This window comes from Zonotrichia albicollis, chromosome 5, assembly GCF_047830755.1.
Source record: "Zonotrichia albicollis isolate bZonAlb1 chromosome 5, bZonAlb1.hap1, whole genome shotgun sequence".
Classification (NCBI taxonomy): Eukaryota; Metazoa; Chordata; class Aves; order Passeriformes; family Passerellidae; genus Zonotrichia; species Zonotrichia albicollis.
In genome coordinates, this window is record NC_133823.1 from 44,386,162 (window position 1) to 44,408,957 (window position 22,796).

At 38.5% G+C, this 22,796-nt stretch overlaps 2 protein-coding genes across 4 annotated transcripts in view; one reads left to right on the forward strand and one right to left on the reverse strand.

Annotated features, from left to right (window-relative positions):
- The first annotated feature begins 8,525 nt into the window (after positions 1-8,525).
- On the forward strand, positions 8,526-13,366 carry COMMD8 (COMM domain containing 8). 2 transcript variants are annotated; one of them, XM_005490039.4, is made up of 5 exons: positions 8,526-8,660; positions 9,220-9,375; positions 10,316-10,468; positions 11,871-12,026; positions 12,895-13,366. In XM_005490039.4, the coding sequence occupies exons 1-5, from the start codon at positions 8,616-8,618 to the stop codon at positions 12,913-12,915; spliced, it is 531 nt and encodes a 176-aa protein (XP_005490096.1). In that variant the 5' UTR covers positions 8,526-8,615; the 3' UTR covers positions 12,916-13,366. The 2 variants fall into 2 exon arrangements, with proteins under 2 accessions (XP_005490096.1, XP_074397643.1); XM_074541542.1 differs by lacking the exon at positions 12,895-13,366 and having other exon boundaries at positions 11,871-12,074.
- Positions 13,367-17,888: 4,522 nt separating this feature from the next.
- Positions 17,889-22,796, reverse strand: part of GABRB1 (gamma-aminobutyric acid type A receptor subunit beta1) — a 109,018-nt gene continuing 104,110 nt past the window's right edge. For both annotated transcript variants that reach the window (XM_074541540.1, XM_074541541.1), the window contains one exon: positions 17,889-22,794. In XM_074541540.1, coding sequence (XP_074397641.1) covers positions 22,462-22,794 — 333 coding nt within the window. In that variant the 3' untranslated portion in view covers positions 17,889-22,461. The remainder of the gene's footprint in view (positions 22,795-22,796) is intronic.

The following is a 22,796-nucleotide window of genomic DNA, read 5'->3' on the forward strand; positions in this document are numbered from 1 at the left end:
CCAAGGAGGTATTACTACTTTCAGGTTACAAATAAAAATTGGAATAAGGGAGAATAAACACCACAACATGGAAGTGTTTGTTAGTGAATCTGAGCCTACGTGCTCAGTTTGAAAGATTGAACATTTGTTTTAATATTTTATCGTGCAAGATACATTCTATGTAAATTATATACATTTTAAAATCTTGAAAGAGGTAGAGTTGTATGTAAATATTATTGTGGGAACTTTCCTGAAAGGCATTTTCAGGGTCATTAAATCCTTGTAATTGCAAGCATGCCATACAATCTGTTTCATAAACTGACTGAATTTTTCTAAAACTACTTAGGTATTTTGCTCATATTACTCTGCTAAAAAAAATTTCCTCAGAGTTTGGTTGTTGTGAGGGTTAAGAATTATCTTGTAGCTTCAAAACTCAATTCCATACCCATTTGCTCATATACTAACAGTGACCACTGCTTCCATTAAATAATTCTTTTTGTTCCAGGTGTTTATCAATCCACCTTTGTTTTGCTAAAGTAAACCAGATAAGAATGAATCATATCAACCTGACCAAAGGCTAACTAAATTTCGAATGAAAGTGTCCAGCCAAAGGTGTAATGCAGTTTAACAATCCATTCAGACCTTGGTTAATGTTGGCTAAATTGCTGTGACATAGCTTGTGTAGACAAGTTCTAAGGGAATAACTGACTAATACTCATGTAATCCTCATTCTTTGCCCATGATTTATACCATCAAGTTTAGGCAACTGCAGAATGGAAGGAATAAGGAAGCTGGCATTAGATGCCAGTTCTGGAGAGCAGTTATTAGCAGCTAGTGGCAGTTATTGTTATTGGCACAGGACTTACTGATTGCCACTCACTGTGGTGTGGCATTGTGTGTATTAGGAACTTCCATCCCAAAACCCACTGAGATGAGACTTTTTGTTCTAGAGATTTTCATCTTATCCATTCTGAAGAAAGTAATTATCAGCTGCAATTTAACAAGGAATCTGAAAGTCTTTCATTGAGAGTCTTTAAGAGGCTCTGAATTAACAAGACAAGCAGAAAATAATTTTAAATTAGATACTGTCAGTTTATTATATCAGGAATTTACCTCTTAACCTGCCATTTTTACTTTATCCAATAGAGAAGCTGAGGTGGTAATCTGTGAGGATACTCAAGCTTCTAACAATCCATATTCATTCCCTGTGAACTAACACAGGCCCATTGAATAAGGAGACACAAAACTAACCCTAAAAAAAGAAAACACCATGTAATGCTGATACTTGTGTACTAATAGAGGAGTGTGTAGGATTGGAAAGTAGTTCTAGCTAAGTGGAATTGCAAATAGGCAGATTGATACACTTGGAAAATTGCTTTATTCCTTCTTTTCCTATTTGCTCTGCTGTGGCAATTTCCATGGCTAATCTTCAGCCATATCTGTCTAGCATGTCATTAGCTGGTTTACACTGTTACAGTATAATTGAGTGTCAAAACACTTCTGATATGCACTTAGGATATATACTTATGTGCCTTCCCTTTCATTGTATATAGAAGCAAGTTGGCTTGTTGAATTTATCTGGTCCACAAATAACCTTAATTCTACACTTTCTTTTTATCAAACCACTTTATCAGCTAACAAAAGGAACGGAGTCAGTGATATCAAATGAAATATTTAGTAACTGTTGTATTTTTTCTCTGTCTTTGCTTGCATAAAGTTACTGTCTGTGTTATAATATTTTTCAAGTGGTTTTTTTCCTATTACATTTTCCTACAGTTTTTCTAACACAATTTCTACTGGATAGTGACTCCAGCCTGCCAAGCAAATTTTGTCAATATTCTAACTTAACTACTTAGACCACAATTACTATATCAATTTTTTTAACAAATAAAAATAATCCAGCAGATAGATATGAAGATACCACTCAAACTTTTTTATTCTCTCAGGTGTTTTTCACAAGGGAAAATCCAAGGCTGGTTTCTCATAAAATGGTTAATTTAAGATTAGGAACCCTAGAACCAGATTAAAAGTGTCCACAAGACACCACACTGAAAAAAATCTAATGTTTATAGTTCATGTATAGTTAAACATTTTTGAAGGTGAAACTTTGCCCCAGCAGACATTATATCTGATAATTTCACCTTCTAGAGCCAGTAAACCAAGATAAAGTCCAAACAAAAGTAGACCAAGACTGAGACAAAGCACAAGTACAGCTTTAGCTAACTTTGAGGAAATGTTTCCACATGGGTGTTTCTGATCCACTTGGTGAGCCCAGTGCATCACAGATCCAAGATTAATGAATGAAAAGCAATACCCATGGTAAAGACAAGAGAGATTTATACTTTCACAAGTATTGTAGGTCAAGTTCAAATTTAGAAGAAGGCTTAGGGTTTACTTGTAACCTGCACTATGTGACAATAATGGTGAGCCCAGTGCATCACAGATCCAAGATTAATGAATGAAACCATGGTAAAGACAAGAGAGATTTATACTTTCACAAGTATTGTAGGTGAAGTTCAAATTTAGAAGAAAGCTTAGGGTTTACTTGTAACCTGCACTATGCGACAATAATAAACCAACTGCTCCTTGCTAGAACTTTGTCATATATTGCATTGTAAATAACATAAGGAAAACACATGTCCTGTTTTGAAGTGAACAATTTCTATTTTCTCCTTATTTTGCCTGTATATGGAGAATAATTATTTAAGGAAAACTAGGAAAATTATCATAATTGTGAATTTTATGGTTTAAGTTGCTCAGTGTTTCTCTAGAAATGTTCTCCAAATTGTGAAATGAGAATTTCTGACTACATTCTTTATTGTGTCACCTGGAAGAACAAGTAGGTCATGTTTTCACAATGCAAACAAATTTTCTACAGCTCTTCTCTAGAATTTGCTCCAGAGTAATTCTAAATTATAGTAAATGTCACCTACTTTATTAAAAATTAAAAATACCTCTCCTGATGTAATAAAATCAACCCACTGAAAACTTGGTGTGAACAAAATAGTAATCAAAATACCACTGTCCCCTACATAATAAGATTCATTATTTTATTTATTATTCCTATAGCAATTATTGCCATTCATTATTGCAATAGCGAACCCTATTTGTATGTAGGGTTTTTGTACATTTTCCTATGTACAAAACTCTTGCACTTGTGGGCTAGAGTTGCACTAGATGGCTTCCAGATTTTTTCTAATGGCTGGTAGTGTTTTTTGAAAAATTAGAAATTTTTTTTTGTACTGAGAGAAATTATACATAGGCAAGCTGAGATATTTGGATTGATGCAGTGTCTTATTCATCAGGAACTAAGCCATGAGAAAATTTCCAGTGTAAAAAAGTGCCTCTCTTCTTTTTGTGCCTTTGCTAATTTGAGACACTCTCAAGATAAAAAAAAGAAGAAGAAGAACCAAAAAAAGGGGAATTACAGTAATATGATTCACAGCACAATTTGTTTCAGGAGTCATGGAAGTCCTAGGTCATGTGGTCATACAACTGCAACAAGACTTAGCGAAGTCTGAAAAGCTGGTAAATATGAAGAAGCTGTCCAGGACACTGACAATTCCTTCTAAAAGCCTAGTTTTCAAATGAAGACTTGAATAGTCAGTTAGCTTTGAGAGAAGTTGTCACTTTCAGAGTATTTGTTTTGCTATCTTTTGGAGAAGCCTATTAAATTCTTATTTCCCATGGAAAAGACAAGAGCGGTAGGAAGCAGAAATGTGAAAAGCTGCTTCATTTTATTTAGGGACCACAAAGAAGTCCAGAAAATCTGGCTAATACAATGTGCTGCCAAGATCGACACAGATTGACAAGACTGAGAAAGACTTATAAATTACAAGGCCATTTTGTGAGGAATTCCTGGGAGAAAGTTGGCTTTATTTACCCTGGAAGAGATTTAGTCAAAAAATGGATGGATGGATGGATGTATCTCAGTATGGATGTATCTGTATACAAACTGTTTTTTCTTAGTCTGTCATAGTTGCCTTCTCTGTATATGCCCTTGGTTGAAACAACCTCTGTCAGCAGAAACAGAGTATTGCCAGTGGAACTTTCACCAGCTGCTCTTTTCATTTCATTTCAAAATATGATGTGATAAAAGTAAAATCCATAGAAGCTGTAATAGTAGCTCTCAACTCAGAGTTATATAGTAAATACAGACCCTGAAGTCCTTGTGTAGATAACATGTTTGTATTGGGGTGTTTATTATTTTAGGAATACTTTCTCCCCACTGCTATTATGACGTGTTGGTGCAACTTGCTATGCAGCATATTCCAGCATCTACTAATTGTTGTTTACTACTAGGGTTAAGAGTCACCATAATCTACCTAGTGGGCATTTTCTTTTCTGTTTTATGACATCCAAAGATTTTTTAAATGCACTAACACATTCTTACCATTCATTATTAATACTGAAATCTTAAGGTTGGGCTTGGAAAAGCAAGGGAATATTTTCACTTAGTTTTACTACATCTACCCTAAAAGTGATTGTTAATTTTCCGTTGTTTTCATTTTGAATTCCAGACATTACAATCATTAGGCCTGAAAATTGTGAGTAAAATTCCAGTCCTGATGTGTACCTGGTGTTCAGTTCATCCAGAATTTTAAAGCAAGAAGAAAGAGACATAGAAGGATAGAAATGGTGGCAATAGTTTTTTCCTTATAAGATCGTATCAATAGAGAAGATAAAAATAAACTTTCTGCAGGTTCCCTGAGCATGGGTTAAGAAATAAAGGGTCTGAATTGTAGAAAGGAGAGTTAGGAGAATATTCATAATATTCTTGTAGGATGGAAGATGAAGACTCCTCCCTCTCCAATCAAAGCTTATGCAAAGAAGTGTTTCTTGGGGACAGGAGAGGAGAGGCAGGGTAGGTCTGTAGTGCCCAGCTGCTTACAAAAGGTGGTGACCAGTGGTACTCATGAGCAGAGTCCCAGCAACTGACTCTAGTATGTCTTCTGAGCAGTTGTTTTAGTTGGATATGGCTCAAGCCAACTACAGGCTCCTTGGAGTACTTAGGATGTAACTTTTCTAGTCTAAGCTATTCCTCTGCCTCCGTCCTGCAGAATACCAGGTGTGATACCAGCTCCTGGCTCTTCTGTTACCTCAGCCAGGCAGGTATTGAGAGGTACATAGTGCAGATATTTTACACACCTATGATAGTAACTGATTTCAAGTAATATGTAGAGTATTTTTTTCCATCTGGTACTTCCAAGTATGCTTGGAGTGTTCCCAACAGTACCACTTCCTCTCTCAAGATCTTACAGTGTAGCAGAGCTCTTTTGAATGATCTCTTCAGTATGCTTTTGTCCATGAAAGGCAGTACAGATTTCATATAAACTGTATAAACTGTGACTCTAAGGGGTGTTGAACCACAGAAATGCCCCTCAGAGCTGTTGCTAGTTCTTCAGTGCAGTCTGTGGGAAGGACAGAACTGCTACAGAAACCAACAACATGATTTTGAAATACGAGTGAGAAGTGAATTCAGGAACATTTAAGTTCCCTTTGTTACATCTCTTACTGGAAAAAGGAGACATGATAGAGAGATGTGCGAAGCTGTGGACACAGACTGTATCCACAGTGTGCATGACACACTGCACTCCTCATGTCTCAGAGCGTGAATACATGAGTGCTATGTTCACGAATAGGGACTGAGAGAAAGAACCAAAACTTCTCATGGTTTTGTATGTCCAAAATTTACAAGTAAAATTATTTGTGAAACAGATTTGTCATTCAGAAGGACTTATGATTATAGATTATGAACAGCAAATAGGTGATAAAGTATGTTATGTACATCAGTGTCATGTTCATTCAGCCTCACTATGAACTTCACTGGCTCATAAGAGTGTAAACATTAAATAGAGATATGTTATTTTCAACCTCCTTCAGCTGCAGCACATCACTATGATTATGATTCTATGTGACCTTCTACAAAAACTTTCAATATTACTGGTTTAATAATTAAAGTTCACTGATTGATAGTCATGTGTCAACCAATTTCATCTAAGTATAGGCTACCAGAAGGGGTAGTTTTGTCTTACCCCTCATTCCCAACTGCAAAGGTCACTTCTGTCAGAAGTGGTGCTCTGTTCACAGTGGAAATCTAACCCATGGGAAAAAAAAAAAAAAAGAATGCAAAAATAAAATTACTTTTCATCTACATCAGCTGCAGTTTCATCCTGCAGCCCCAGGGCCTTAGTGCAGGCATGAGGGGCTGGGAGAGGAAACTGAGCTGGCAATGGGGACTAGGGGACCTCCCTTCCCCACAGCAACCCACGTTTAGCTGAGCACAATCTCAACTGCAGTCTCAGTGTTTCCACTGCATTGAAAAATGCCTTTACTGTCCCCTTGGTGTGGGTGAAATACACAGTTACCTATTTATTTCTATTGACATACCTGTTTGATAGTTCCTTGTGGGACACTTATACTGGTGCTTGGATATTCTCCCCAGCTGGATATACTTAGAGCAGTGTACAACACTATCCTACTATACTATGTACACATTATATATAGCAATAATTATATATTATATATAATAATATATAATTATTATTATATTGTTATGATAAAATGCATGTTACTATAATATTAATAACCTATGGTTATTAAGTTATTTCCCAATGTTTTAATTACTGGCATTCTTCCAAAACCAAGGGAAACAAAAGGATTGATCTTAAAATGGGTTTAATTACTGTAGTTTACCTTGTGGTTTTCTTTACAAACAAATAGCCCCACCTATAAGTAATCAGCAATGTGGATAAAAAAATGTAAAGTTCACTCTACACTTTTCTCCCATAAAATTGCTTCTTTCCTTGCTGCTCTGAAATCCATGCCTAGTTACTCACCGTTCTACAAGTCTCCCTCCCTGATTTTGTGGCTTTTGAGAGCTTAACTTCAAGGGGTGATGTGGGTTGTTCCTGCTGTGGTACAGAAGCATGAAAACCAGGCATTTTTAAAGATTAAGGCTTGATAGCAGATCCAAATAATGCAGTTCCAAACCAAGTCCAAACTGCCAAAGGCTAGTTTTATATCCCCTACTTGCCTGCAGTTGAACATGAGCTCTGAAAGATGGATTTATAACCCAGCTGTGGTTTCCTTGAGCAGTCTGACTTTGCTCCTCATGGGCCAATAGGCTGAATCAAAAATATTACTTTGAAACTACATATATGTGAAAAAATTAAAAGTGAAATATTTTATTCTTCAGACTGGGAGAAAATTCGCTGCTTTGAAAATGTTCACTGGGATAGTGTCACGTGGGATGGCAATTTCCTATCCTCTTCTCTCTGTTCCTGTCTTCATGCGTTACTTCTTTGCTCTCTTCCATTTTTCACTTGTTTGATCCCTTTCAACTGAGTGGGACGCTCACTACCTCTCTCTTTATTTCGTAAATTATTTCATTGCAAGTCTGGATCACCTTCGTATGTCTCCTGTTGTGGCTGGGTTTGAATTGTTTGGAGCAGACGCTCCCCCTGGTGCTCAGTTTTGTAGCGCACAACACGGTACACTCAAACTGGGTAAGTTTCCACTTATCTAACAAATTTCTAGGGGAATAAAGGAAATTAGCATTGAAAATAATTTTTCAAATTTGAAATTTCATCTACTCCTCATATAAACATCAGCTTTGAGTAATTTCTCCATAATAAAATGGAATAAATTTTCTTAAAAGCTTAATCTACTAGCAGTAGCAAACCCTAAAGAAAATGGGGAGAATTTGAAAGTTTTCAGTCAGCAAAACCTGAAGTCTGTTCTTCCCCATGTATTTCTTCTCTAGAACTCCCATGCACCACATCATTCCCACAAGGCCACATGACTGTGAAGAAGTTGTGCTGCAGACTGAGTTAACCAGCGTGGGTTTTTTACAAACACCTTCTATCCACCAGTTTGGACTTGTAGCTGCCTTGGTATTCTTACAGCCCAGTGTTGCACCTACATATGCATAACTGTTTGACTGTAAATTAGCCTGGTGATTCCGGTGAAATAAAGGCTGCCTACAGGTGTAAGTAACACTGTGCAAATTTGTGACCTGCTGTGACTTGAATTCTTACAGGTTTTCTTGTAAAAGTGATCAGAGCAATTTTGCTTCTTCGCATTCACATTCCATCAACTCAACACGTGGCTGAAGTGTTCAATTCTACCATGGTTGAAGTGAAGGTCACTGCTAATGTAAAAAGCTGTTCCATAAACCTCCTCCACTGTCTGGCTAGGATTGAATTCACACTTTGATAAAGCATTAAAAAAATTAGCTCTTCACGGTAAACACTGCACAAGCAGCACGGGGTTTTGCAGTCAGTATTTCTCCTGACTTCCTCAATTTGATTTAAAATCACAGAAGATGTGGTGGCCGTTCTGAGTTTCCTCTCTTGCCACCAAATGCAAATTTAACTTGTTCAGGGGCAAAACCCGAAGCTGCAAGACAGGCAGAATGCAAAAATAGCTTAATTGCCTATAAAAGCTTGTAAAATTAGGGGGGTTCTGGCTTCATTCACCCCCTTACCGCAGGTCGCACGGTGCACACTGTTCCTCAGGCGCTGCGGGCGGTCGGGGCACCGGGGCTGGGACTCGAACCTGCGTCCCAGGGCGGATGAGGGCGGGTGTTCGCACGTGCGCATGCGCGCCGGCGGCGGGGCGGTCGCGAGGTGGAGATGCCGCGGCTGCTGGAGAAGCTCCCGGCGGAACGGGCGCTCGAGGTGGGCTCCGGGCAGGGCCGGGCAGGGCAGGCGGGCCGGGCCCGGGCCCTCCGACAGCGGTGAGGGAGGCAGGGCCCGCCGGCGGCGCGGGGCTCAGAGCGGGCCGCCCCTCCCGCCAGGCCGCAGTGGCAGAGGGCAGTGCTTGGGGATACCAGGGAGGCGCACGGCTCGGAAATGCAGCTCGGTTTGTGCGTGCGGCCCGGCAGCCCCGGTGCGCGGGGTCTGAGCCGCCCTGTGCCTCGGCATCTCGGCAGCGCTGAAGTTGTGCTCACAGCTGTTCAGTCCGCTTGTAAATCCAGGGTGAACGGGAACGAGGTTGTGATTCCTGGGGCCAGGCCTTGTGGACTGTCTCTAAGGGGAGAAGGGAGGAGGGTTCATATTCAGGGAGTGCCTGTTCCGGGCTTTTTTGAATGGTGCCTGGGCTGCCGTCCGGAAGCACTGAGGCAGTCCCCAGTGGAGGGAGGGTTGGTAACTGAAGTGCTTGATCAGTCTCACGTTCAGTCTCAGAAGTACAGATTAACAGTGAGTGAATTATAAATTACGTATCACATCCTTTCAGTTCCTTCATAAGGTAATTGATGGCATCTGTGGCCGTGCGTACCCTCGGTACCAGGATTATGGCAATGTTTGGAGCTTGTCGGAGTGGATGGAGGTTTTAGCAGAAACTGTGAGATATTTCAAAACTGCAGTTGGCAAAAATATGTCTGATGAAGAGGTAAGGGCTCATCACTGACTTGGACAGATCGTGACTGGACTGATTTGTAGTTTGTTTAATCCTAAAATATTTTATAGTGTAGGATTTGAATGGTAGTGAATTCAGCCTAAATATGTAGAAGGTAAGCAGCATTTAGGGATACACTGCCAAGACTTCTACAACAAAAAGTGAAATAGATGCTGATTTTTAAATATTTTCCTTATATCGCAGGATACTTGTTAAAATACTGGTTTAATCACTTAAATTGGTATTTTGAGTATCCCCAGATTAAATCTGTTTATATAATACTACTCATTAACAATAAAACCAGTTCACTTTCTTGTTTGGTTTTCTTTATTTGTATTTTATACCATTGAAGTGGTATAAAATATTGACTGTATGTAAATAAATTTTGTAAAGAATCTAAGTGTGAATGGAGGACCATGTGATGCAGGTACTGTAGTTCAGGACATTCCTATAGGTATAAGCTTTGCAAAATCTGTTAGAAATATTAATTCTCATCTCTTGCATATTGCTGGTATTTTGACCACCTGTTACCAGCTGGGTCAAAGAAATTGAGGGAGCCTGTGTAACCTTGGGGACCTCCCTACATCAGTATTTCTGTTTCAGCTGAGCTGATGTATTTAGCCTCTGCCCTGATGCTGAGAAAATTGCACACCTACACCTGAGTTGTTTGGGGGTGTGATGTTCTTTTGATTTGAGGGTTGCATGTAAGAAGGCTGATAAAACCTCTGTTCTCTTGAGTCTTTTAATTTAAATGATTTTTTTTTTCTCTATGTGTTGCTGTGGTAAACACTGACTCTTAACTACCAAAGACAGAGAGCAGCCATAAAGAGCAGCTATCAGCTTAGATATTTTAGTTATTGCAGGTGGTACGTGTTAATTCTGTGGTTCATAGTGCAAGTAATCATGGTTTTAATTTTTATTTTTATTTTTGTAGGCTGCTCAGCAGATAGTGGAGTTAAATTCAGATTATCAAGAAGCAATCACAAAATGTCTGAAAGGTAGAAAGGAAGAAATCAGGAATGCCCTAGTAGAAAATGTACATGCAATCTCTTCTGCCCAGCTGCAGGATTTTGACTGGCAGTTAAAGGTGAGACTGTTGCCTTGACATTGTTTGAAAGGAATGTTCTACAACAGGGAAGTAACTTGGTTCAGTCCCATTAGGCCTGCTCCCTCTGCACAGTGGTTCAGTTTTTATAGGTATTGCAAAAGCATGTTAATGACTGATGCAAAAACATCAAAGACTTGCCAGAAGTTTGGAAATGTAAATTTTAAAATTTTGTTTTACTTTGTTTTTCCCCTCTATTCTTTTAAACCTGCTCAGGGAGACTTGGTGCTATTCAGGAGCACCTGAACGTTTTGTATGCTGTTATAATTTTGAGGCCTGAATAAACAATGTTTACTCTCAAAGGAAGAAGAAGTAAATGCCTAATTTTAAGATTAGTTGACTGATTCAGGATAAGTTTTCTTGACTTTCTTCAAATGTTCATATTTTTGCAATGGACATTTAATACTTAGATTGAAATAATTTACCATTAGACTTTCTGTTTTGGTAATAAACCAGTGATGTTGGAGTTGCCTAAGTTTGGATGGTGGTTTGAGGTTATGAAGACCTTAAGCTTGACCAAAGACTTTAAAACATTACTTATACTCTTTATATTTTTGATTAGACCGCGAGAGCTGTTAAACAGATTTGTTGAGCTGTTAAATAGTTTTCCATTTTTACAAGAGTGCTCAATAATTTCTGCAGCAAACAGCTTTGGAAATCAAAGAACAATGCCCACAACAGACAAGTTTTTGCAAGAGCAGATATGGCATCATAATGTACTGTAGATGAACTGTTATTGGCTTGATCTCTTGCTAACTGCATTTACTGCTGACAAAAATATGAACTTGCATGAACTCTTGTTTTTTGTTTGAGGCTTCTTTTAAGTTTTTTGTCTAGAGAATTTTTGAGTTTCTTTCTGTTTTGTGATGCAAATTTCTGGAACATGTCTGAACTATTATTTTTCTTAAAATCACTTTTTTTTCCCCCTTGAGCTGGCTCTGATTTTTTTTTTTCACTTGCCATGATTGAGCTCTACTGCATTCTGTACTCTAAATAAAGATAGGTCTGTACAATACTAACCTATAGTGCTATCAACTGATCTTTGATTTTAATGTATTTTAAAATGAGCAAATGTATCCTTTGTTTTCACCTAGAATATCAAAATGTGGTAGCCCAGAATTTTAACAAATTGGTTTTGGCAAGTGTGTGAAGAGGATGGTCTTTATTCAATTTATTATTTGTATTAACAAACAAACAAAAATCCTGACAAAGGAGGAAAAAACCCTGAAAACAGCAGACTTTACTTATTTGCAGTTAATTTTGTCATGCTGATGTTTGTTCTGGTATTACAAGTTCAGTATAAAATACAGATGTGGCATTATGAAAGATTAAAAATTTATTGGCTCCACCTTATACTTTATTGTTATTGTGTCAATCTACATAGCTTGCTCTCTCCAGTGATAAGATCTCCATGCTGCAAATGCCACTCCTCAATCTTGATTTGGATGTGAGAGAAAATGGTGAAATTAAGCCAGTTTCTATAGAGATGAATAAGGAAGAGTTGCAGAACCTAATAAATGCACTGGAAGCTGCGAATAAGGTAACTTTCACTGATGTAATATTTTGTTCCTGACTTGTTAGGTACTGATTTATTTTAAGCAGAATTCATAGAATCATAGCACAGTTTCGGTTGAAAAGGATCTGTAAAGGGTTTCTTCCTAACATCTAGAGTAAATCTAATTTCTTTAATTTGATTACCCCTATCCTATGCTGAAAGATTGGTGAGAACTCCCATGTTTCCCTCAGCTTCACAGAATGTCAGTGTCTGGGAGAGTTATTTGGTTCATCTTAAGTCCTTTAATTTCCATGGCACATGGTGAATCAGGGAGAAGGTTACAGAGATTACAGTATAGTGCCCCAAGAAGAAAATTTCAAGTGAAACTATAAGGCTTCTGAGACACTGAAGGGTCTCAGATTTCTTAACAGAAAAGGCTAAGGAAAATGAGGATTTGAAGAAAATAGTGTTTATATGAAATTATAGCCCTTAAGAGCTTTCACATCTTGCTTCCATATGGATTTTCTTCCTGCAGAACTAAATAAAAATAGTATGTGAGCAAGGATTCATCCAGGACAGATTTGAGTGTTCTCATGCCCTTTGTTCTGCTTGAGGGTCTGTCTGGAAGCTGTGGGATGTGTCATCTCCATACTTAGTTCTGTGGGCACACGAGGAGGAATTCACTTCAGAATTGGTCCCCTGGCTCTGCTTTGTGCAGAAGGAATCTCACTGCACCTGGACTTGCTATTCTGCTTTTTGATTGCAGGCAGCTAAAGAATGGTTTGAGTGCAGTAAAGGGTAAAGAAAGGTATTTTAAGTGATGGTTTTGTGGGATTCATAGGCTTCTTCTCATAGGCTGCTTAAATTTTGTTCTTAACCAACATTAATCTCGTTCCTTTTCTCCTTTTTGAAGGTTGTCTTACAACTGAAATGATGGAATTCAGGTCAACAGCATCAGCTGGTGGTGGCTCCTTCAATGATTTGGGGAAAAAAACGTGTTTACTGCAAAGTGGAAAGGTTTTGGTGCTGTAAAATACTGAAATCAGAAGACTGTTATGACCAAATGAACTACTAATCCTTCAATAAAAATAATAAATTCTTCTATCTATTTGACTAAAAATATAAAAATCTAATGTACAGTTGCTTTTAGTACTAAAGATTTATAGACATTTGGAAGATAATCACTTACAACATGTGCCATATTTGTTTTGGTAAAACTTTGGCAGTGACTGCACAGGTGCCTGGTGAAACCAAGGCATCTTACTGGCATTGTACGTTACCTTATCTAAAGTGCCATGCTAATAAAGAATGAGAGAGTATTTGTATCATTAATGTATTTATACTTGTAAATATGGTAAATAAACACCTGATTTGTGTGTGAATAATTGTAGTAGGCTCTTTTTTTCATTTATGAATCACTAAACTCAATCTTTTTAGATGCTTTTAGGGAAAATCACCTTTACAAACAAAACTAGTGTAGAATGACAGAACAGTTGAGGTTGGTTGTGAGCTCTGGAGGTTGTCTTCATTCCTCAAACAGGGTAATGTAGAGCAGGATCTACAGGCCTGTCTCCAGATGTCTTGAGTATTTCCCAGTGATTGAGGCACCACAGTTTCTCTACGCACTCTGTTCAGTGCTCAGAAGTAAAACACTGCAGCTTTATTCAGAGTAAAGTAGTTTTTAGCTTAGTTTTTGTATCTTAGGTGGTAGCTTTTCAATTAAAAATATTAATGTTTTCAAAAGGGGGTGCAGTGCTGGAGAGGGGCTGACCTATATAGACTATGAGAAGGATATTCCTAGCTCACTTAATGTGGTAGTGTGTTGTTAAGTTTCTTGTGTTATTCCCCCAATTTATGTATTGTTCTCCCCTATTATGTGTAAAATGGTTTCGTTCCCCCAGTTTTTCCCGCCACTGCTAGCCTGTCAGCTAAGTTGCTATAGTAACCGCTATTCATAGTTGCCGATATGTAATTGCTCCTCCCCGGCTTTCCCTTATAAGTGAAAGTTGTTTCCTCCCTGTCCAGTCAATCACTCCCTTCCTCCTCCCAGGTTTCGAGAACCTTCTCCTCTCTGGAGATGGTAGTTGGCTGGGGTCCCAGGACACCTCCTTTACCTTTTGATTATTGGTCTCCATGGAGTGTCAGTTCTGTGAAGTTCATCCCCTCACCTTTCCCGATTGGCTCCGCCTGTACCCACACCCCTCCTTTATAATCCTGTTTTCACCCCCTATGAAAAAAACTTTTTCCCGGTTGGTTTCCCGGTGTTTGGATCCGGCATCACCTTGAATAAACCGATGTTTAACCCCCGGGAAATGGTCAGCTCCTTTCCTCTCCTATACCAGCGGTGTACGCCAGTCCGCAGCCAGCACAGCCCGAGGCCATCAGACGCCGAAGGGTGCTGGCCAGGAATTGCAGAGGGGCGTCGGCCTTTCTCCCTCAGCTAGTCGGACTCTAAACTTCGGGCCACATATGCTCTCCTCTGCAACTTAATACAGGAGATAATTGGTAAATTCTACTCTAAGCTTTTCTGAAACCAGATGGAGTTTTGATTGTAGTATGTAACAAAAGTTAAAAGCACTAACACTAGGGAAGGGTACACCAGAGGTCTCACATTTTCTACTATTTATTAGATCACTTTTCCATACATAAAGAGCAGATGATCTGTAATGCTTACATGAATACTGATGTATGATTCTCATTGTGTGCATGTGTTTGTCTTGGGCAAGTTTTGTATAATAATAAGGAAAATTATTGATGACTTAACTTTATTCCTAGTTTCAAAATCAGGGTCTTGAGTTTATTCCACTGTATTGTGTTGTGCCATAGGTTTTCATATATACAAAGTTTAGTACACTAATACAAAATAATGGACTTTAGAATACTGGTCACAGAGGAGGAAGACAAGGTCTTGTAGAAAGGCCTCTATAAAAAGGATTTTAATGGGTCTAATAAATAGGAAACCTAAATATATTGTTTCTCTTTTATTTAATCAGACATACATGTTCAGTGTCAGCAACTGAAGAATGGAGAAGTGAGTAAAGAGTTCTAAAGATGAACGAGTTGAAGATGTATCTTAGTGAAAGGAGTGCAACCTCTAGCAGATATGGTTTTATCATAATCTTGAATTTCCATAAGCCACAAATTTCATAATGGATTAAATAACAGACAAAGGCCTTATAGAAATGGTACAAAATTCAAACTAAAAATAAGATTGGAATTGATAATTGCTTAATTTTAATAAAAAATATGGAAAGAGTTACTACAGGTTGTCCAGCAGCATGTTAGGAGGATGCTGATTTTTTAATTGTGAGTGTAAGGAATAAATTTATCAAGTCTCTTCATTTTATTTATAGGTATATTTGTGTTGACTATACTTTTTCTCCAGATCTAGTTGCTTTATAGAAGAATATGGCCTTATGTGTTCAAATGCTCCATGTATTGTGTGAAGCATGTCTGAAGGTATAACTCTTGCTCATCTGATGGGCATGTATTGCTTTTGGGCTTTTCTAGAGAAAAGAGGCTTTGGTTTTTGTTTTTATTGTTTTCATGCTGTTTTTTATAATTTGGGACAAAAGGAATGGAAACCACTTTTATTTATAGTTGCAGATTTAATAACAGCAATTTATTTCATAAAAGTGTGCTCTATCGTTTGGGATGTTGTTTGAATAGAAGAAACTTGTGTGCTGATTCATACAGTTTATAGATGCACTGTGAAAACTAAGGAAAAGCATACCTAGAAAGTCTGTACTTCAGTTAAAGGTGGATATTTAAAACTAATTTTTAGTGTGTTGCTGAAGTGAACTTGTGAACTTTCATCAACTTGTGTTGATGAAAACCTCTTAGTTTTCAACATCAACCGTTCAAAAATACAAAATAGTGGTATTTTCTCAATAACAAGAGGCCACAAATAATAACATCCATTTTTATGTACAACCAGTGAAACTTCTGTTGAAGAATCTGCTACAGATACTACTTTCAATATCTGTGACTTTTTCTTAATAGTAGACTTTAAGTGTTTACATAGCTTCATTTTAAATTCTTTAGCAACTTAGGTAATAATGGATTTCTAATTAAGGGTGTGTAGTGGTGTTCAGTCTGTAGTATCATCCTGTATTTCTCTGTCCTCTACTGCAACAGTGAACAGAAAAGGCTGAAAAAATCTTTTCTCAATGTTTTTTTGCTTTAACAAGAAGACAGGTTTCTGATACTGCTGTTGTTGACATAAATAAATGTGCAATGAGATGCTTTTTTTAATAGGTGTTAGACTTTATTGAAAAAGAGTATTTTTAATATAACCATCAAAATTAAGTTTTTAATAGGGGGCATAACAACACAGTGTGAATGGCTAGAGGGAGACAGGAGCTCCAGTTGACAAGCAGTTGAGAAGCAGCAGCTAAAACACGGCATTGTATTTGAAATGTGCATCCTGACCTTACATCTCTACAGAGAAATGAAAGGCACATTATGGCCTCCAGCAGATGGCAAGGAAAAAGACCAGAAAGAATGGAGAACAGAGCTTGCCCTCTGTACTATCTGTCAGATTTTATTTCTTTTTCTCTCTGCTCAGAGAATTAGGTACTTCTGGAACAAGCCAAGGTCTCCTGTTGTGACAGATAAGGCCTTTTTGGAGACTGTACCAGACCAGATTAATGAAAAAAGCCAGAGCTTTCACAAGACCCATTACAGTGGTGTCATCTTCAGCTACACTTTGCTGCATGCAGGTAGACATGAGCAGGGTAAATAGGACAAACCTACACAGGACAAAAACAGCTGAAACAAGCTTGTGGCCAGGAGCACGTCTTGAGGAGAGTTTGTGGTGTGAGGAGCCCCACCGACAAAGAAACTTGTGACTAAGAATTAGGCCAAAGGTGTGAGAGTTTAAAGAGCCCCAATTAGCATCAAAGAACTGAATTTTGTCCTTGCTTTTCTGCTCTATTTGCCAATATCTGTATTTTCCTACCTTCTTCCATGTGTGAGCTCATTCTAATTAACTGGCATGTGGAATAGCTGTGGAGTTTGCACATGCCACCACACTAACTGGTAAGTGTTGGTGCTGCTCTTTTGGCCCAATTCTAGACCCTGGGTTCCTGTTCTCCCAGTCCCTACCTGGCAGAGCAGCTCACTTCTGGGGCCTGCAGTGGCAAGGGGAAAACCCCCCAAGCTAACCATCATAAAGGTGTTCAGGAAATCTCTCTGGTTTTGCAGGTACTAAGGAGAGGCCTCTTGAGTAAATTATGTAAATTACACCAGAAACAAAACTTTGTACAGGAAGCTTTTTGAACCAAAAGCTAATGAAATCAGTACCTACAATATAATAGACACACTGTAGGAAGTTCTAATTTCACCACCTCAAAAGCACCTACAGAAATTCATATTGCATAAGCAGACCTGCAATTTGAATCAGAAAATCAGCATATCTTGATACAAAATATAAAAAGTGAATTATAAAAATAATGTTACTTGCCCTCTGCTGGTGCTCATTGCATTTTTCTCTGTTTCACAGAACTCTTCCCTTGATTTCAGAAAAATCTTTTTTTTCATATCAGCCATGTCAGCTTTGATCTTGGTATGCTAAAGGGAACCAGAACTGCATGAGCAGCAAACTGTCAGTATGGAATTGACTATTGTTTATAAAACTGCTTTTGCAACAAAGCAATTATATATGTCAAGAAGCTTTGTTTTTAAAAGATCTAAATAAGTCTGTAGAACATTTCTGAGTTCTGAAGGAAGCCTTTCTGATGGGAAACATGTTGAGACATAATTATGCTTTCTTCTGAAAGGTGGTTTTAAGAACCAGTAACATCCTATCCTGAAGTATGCACATTTTGCTATCATTTTGATTTGTGAATTAATATTTAAAATGCAGTATCAACAGTAAAGGGATTTTTACTCTTCTAGTACTAATGAATGCTTTCATAAGTGCATCAAGATAGTTCATAATTTTTTTTTTTTTTACTTTAAATCAACCTCAGTTACATTTGGTGGTATACACTCTTTCCTCTGTAAAATTTTAGTTCATGCCTGCTTCAGAAGGACCAAATGACTCCCACCAAAGCCTAGAAAATGAGGCAAATATCACAAATATAATTCTTTGGACTTTTGCAGGCCTGTGAGGAGAGTACTACAGAGAGAAGGCTCTGGCTATTTTTAAGCATTGGGTCACTCAGCTAGTTTAGCTAATAGAGTAATGAAAGGCACTGGAAGGTGTGGGGATTTTTATAACTGGGAACTGCTACAGTTCCACAGAGACTGCTTTGGTGATGGACTATCTGTGGGGAAGGATTCCTAGGATATAGATTAAATACATTTTTTTTGAGGGCTACGAAGGCAGAGGTTTCAGATCTGTTGTATTTCTATTGATATTGTTTTAAATGGGAGCCAGAGTGACGCTGGATCATATGAGAGCTGCTATAAACTTCCTTTGTAAACCCCAATCCTGAATTCTTTACCTATGCCAAAATCTCATTCAGCTCTTTCTTGAAATGATGATTGCCTGATTTGTTTCAGAAATGTTAGCTATAGTGTACAACATTCAAAGTTTCCTCTAAAAATCAAAAAAAAATCAGGTAATATGTTGTCAGCTAGATCAAAACAGCAAATGAAGTTTCAGAGACAGGAACAAGGAGACTGGTATGTTCACAGATGTGGATGAGATGGCTGATGTTCTCACCAAAAGGCATGATCTGCTAAAGGAAACCATCTTTCTTACATTTTGGCAGTGGGACTAATTTTATACTTTTGCTTGAGACAGTGCAGGTACAGAGAGCCAGGGATGAGTTAAAAGAAATTGGTCAGAGATGATCTCTAGCAATATGACATGCTTCTGCTGCCATGTAATTGTATTAGTTCCTCATTGGTATTAATACTCAAATGCAACTGGACTTTGCAATAAAAAACATGTAAAAGAGTGAGTACCAGGCCATTTCTTAGATTGGCACCAGCATGAGCCAAGAAGGCATGTTTTTATAATTCTGGGAGATTCAAGATTACTTACAAAATAATTGAGAATTACACATGGCAAGGAACAAACAACACCATTAGAGTTACCTCTGCACTCCAAGGCAGCAAGTAGACCAAAGTCACCTGGTCTTCTTTTAAGAAATGCCACCTTTTTTATTTGTCACTTAATTCTTTCAATCTGTGCATATACATTTCAGCATTACTACATGCTGAAATTCATTATTCTCATGTGATCTCTTGCCTTCCTTGGGCTGCAGGATGATTGGGTGCCCAAGGAGGTAGGAAGAAATGCACAGTCACAGATGTGGGGAGGTCAAGCTTTGTAATAGAGAACCCATTTTTAAAGTATTTTTTTACATAACAGATATAATCTAGCCTTTTTTTACTAATACTCCCAAGGACATGTTAGCAATGCATCCTCAATATGTGAGAATTCAGGGAACAGGCTCCTTGGTGATGGGAAACAGCTGGTGGAATGTGGCCCTCAGCCTCTGGGTGACTTTCCTCGTGATTTATGTCAAGAAATGCTCCACTTGCAGAACAAAGGGAAGGAACATTTCCTGTACGGGTGGACTAGGTGAACCAGCAGATATTCTGAAATTGCAACCTCTGTGCTATTCAGTGGTAGCATAAAGCAATGTAATGTCAAAAATATTCTTGTTTCACTGAAAAGACTGGCTTTTGTGTCTAATAAGGCTGGAGTTCATCAAGTTTCTTTCGGCCAGAGAAGAGGCAGATGACAATGTGAACTTTGTCCTCTGCTAACCTAGCTGATTTGTTGAAACTTGTAGGAATGTAGTATCTCAGATCTATACTGTTCTTTTAGCTTTTGAACAAAAAGAAAATTATTGGTTGATATTCTCAATAGATTCAAATGTTGTTGGGAGACTTCAGGTAGGCACACAAATGTACATGCTCAGGGACAGTAGAAACTCAATGCCTCAGGAAACCCAGCCAAAAATGACTTCCAGTAGAAATTGCATGAGAGCTGCACAAACTGCATAGGAGTTTAGCTAAAACCTAATTAGCAATAGGGCCTTACCTGTGCTGATCTTGAAGTCTGGTTCTTCAGGGTAGGGAAACTACTAAAGTACAAATGTAAGGGAACTTGGCATTACAGCATTATTCAGCTTTATTGCATAAAGTCAGCCAAATCACTCCAATTTATTGATGGGAAGAGATTGTGTTTCTTTTTTGCTCCATAATTTCTAGCTCCAGATGGCACTGTACCTGGGTAACCTATAAATGGACTCATTTTGCCATGCCATGCCATGCCATGCCATGCCATGCCATGCCATGCCATGCCATGCCATGCCATGCCATGCCACTAATAACCACTGGCTTTTCCTTGCTGCCAAGCTATTCTCAGGTGAGAAATGATTTCTTCTGCTTTTTTCTCCAGAAGTTGTACCTACAGTTAGTGGCTCTTGCCTCTGTATGTGATGGGTCATTAGTCCCTGCTGCCAAACTTTGCACCGAGAGCTGGCAGCTGTTTCCTGACTCAGGTGGTGGTGGTGGCTTCCAGCTCTTGATGCACACAGGCCTTGGTGTGTGCTGCCCAGAATGTCCTGTGGGGCTGGGGTTTGGATAGGTATGTGTTCAGTGTTCCTGGGGCAGAAGGCTAGATCGTCCTATTTTTGGAATGCTGTTCTTAAGGAGTTTTGCATGTGCTGTGCTCCTGATTTGTTAATGGCTTTTCCTCTGCTCCATTTTTTAATTTTTGTTTTTCTTGGAACTGTACAATATATCTGATTTTAGTCCATGTACCTATCAACTGTGCCAGGAGTATCTGGCTGAACCACAAACTAGAAGAGTATATGTATGGATATGTTAGGGGCCTGCAAAAGAAATGCTGAAGACCAGTAAAGCTGATCTTTGCCCTTGTAATCCAAAACAAAGGATCCTTTTTTTTAAAACATAAAGACTTTTTGATGTCATGTTAGACGTTGGCTCTTTTAAAATGTTCACTGCAGCTGTAAGGTGAACATTACAGCTCAGTAATGTTGCAGTATCTCTTCACCACTGGATCAGCTGGGCTTAATTACTTACCTGAGGTCTGTCTGTGAATGTCATTTGGAAATCAGGTAATGCAAAAGACGAATCACTGATGGTTGTATTTTATACTACAAATCTGCAGAATTCATTACTTTCTTTGAATTACTTTCTTTGAATTAATTTTTGTGTATAAGCACAAAGCAGGCAAATTCAATGGCTCATGGACTTACTCTGTTAAGTCTCATTTGAATTCAAAGAATTCAAAACTATTTAATGGAATATGTGTTGGCAGGGGACAGCACATATGGTCCTACTGCTGTCTCCCTCCTGGTGCTGTTTTTTGCAGTTTTGGAAAGTTCAGTTTGCAAGACTTCCTTAATTTAATTTATTTAATATATATTATAACCTATTTATCATAGGTAGAAGGTGACTGATCTGTTGCTTCTCAGCTGCATGGACATTGCCTGCCCTTTGCCTGTGGCTCCTTGCCTGGAGCTGTGTCAGGCAATAGGCAGCCAGGTAAGAAGAGGCAGCTCCTCAGGGGGAGTGCACCAGCATTCCCAGTGTGCTGTAAGGCTCAGCTGCATCTCCTGGTTCTCAGTGGAATGAAGAAATCTGAAGGAAACTGTGTGCAGAAATTTCCTCAGATCTGTTCCCAGACATCTACCAGCTTTTGGGAGACTGTTGCAATTACCAGCCACATGAAACCTGGGTGTCAAGAAAAATCTTGGCCTGGGGTATTCCACAGAGTTGTTTCAAGGAATTAGCATGTGGTTGTTTTCTGCTTTTTAATACAAAATTACATATGGCACAACTGTTCTCATAAATACTGACTTCTGTTATTGTGGAAATAACAGAATTCCATTAAGATCAAATCAGCTGATTACTTGCTTGGATACTCAGTGGTATTTGTCTCTGCTACCATTTTTTCTTTTGAAGATCCCTGTCTATGAAAATGTTACGTGACTTCTCCTTGAGTGATACTTCTCAAACACACTATGAAAATACTTCCCAGTAAAGCTATTAAGTTTGAAGTGAAGCTATGGTGCAATAGTTACAATTCTTTAAACTGTAATTTCTTCAAATTTTTGTACACTCTGAATGGTGAAGGACAGTGACATAGATACTACTAGTAGTTTGACTGTGTTTGGAAGCATGCTGCTGTGAGCTGCCAATATGTGATAAGAATACAGTGGGACAAATTTCCACTTTAAAGCAATTAAATTTGGCACAGAAAGGTCACGGGTGATGCATAAACTTTGTAAAAATCAAGGTAGAGCAATTTTTCTCAAGAGGCTCCTTATAAGCTGATCTGTACTGTTCGGATCTAAATGTTGCAACCCTGGATTTGTGTTGAGTTATTGTCTTTTTTTTAAAGCTTAAGTCTAGAAGTGTTCCATGGTGGAGAATCTTAACGTTGAACATGGAACATTATAGCTACTTGCAGTTCTTCAGAATTAATGAAATTGAGAAGGAAAAGGAACAAGTCTAATTATGTTAGTCTGTGGTAACATTATTGCATAACTTAGTGGACATAATACAGCCAGTAAACAACATTAAAAAGAATAAACATGATGGGAAAGACCATTCTGGACCACTTGTCTATCAGGTTAACATCAGTCAGATCGGGGATTTTGACTTTGATCTGGGATGCCCTCCTGTGTAGGTGTCCCTTATTATGGAGCCTGTGCCTGTCCAGAGCACTCCTGCTGCAGAGGTCTCTGCTGGAAGTGGCTCTTCTGTGCTGCAGGTTGGCACTGTCGCTCGTGTGCCTCGTGGCTCGGGGCTCGTGGAAGATGGTGCAAATGTTATTTCGTAGCTCAAGAGGCTCCAGAAGCATGTTCCCATGGGCATCAACCT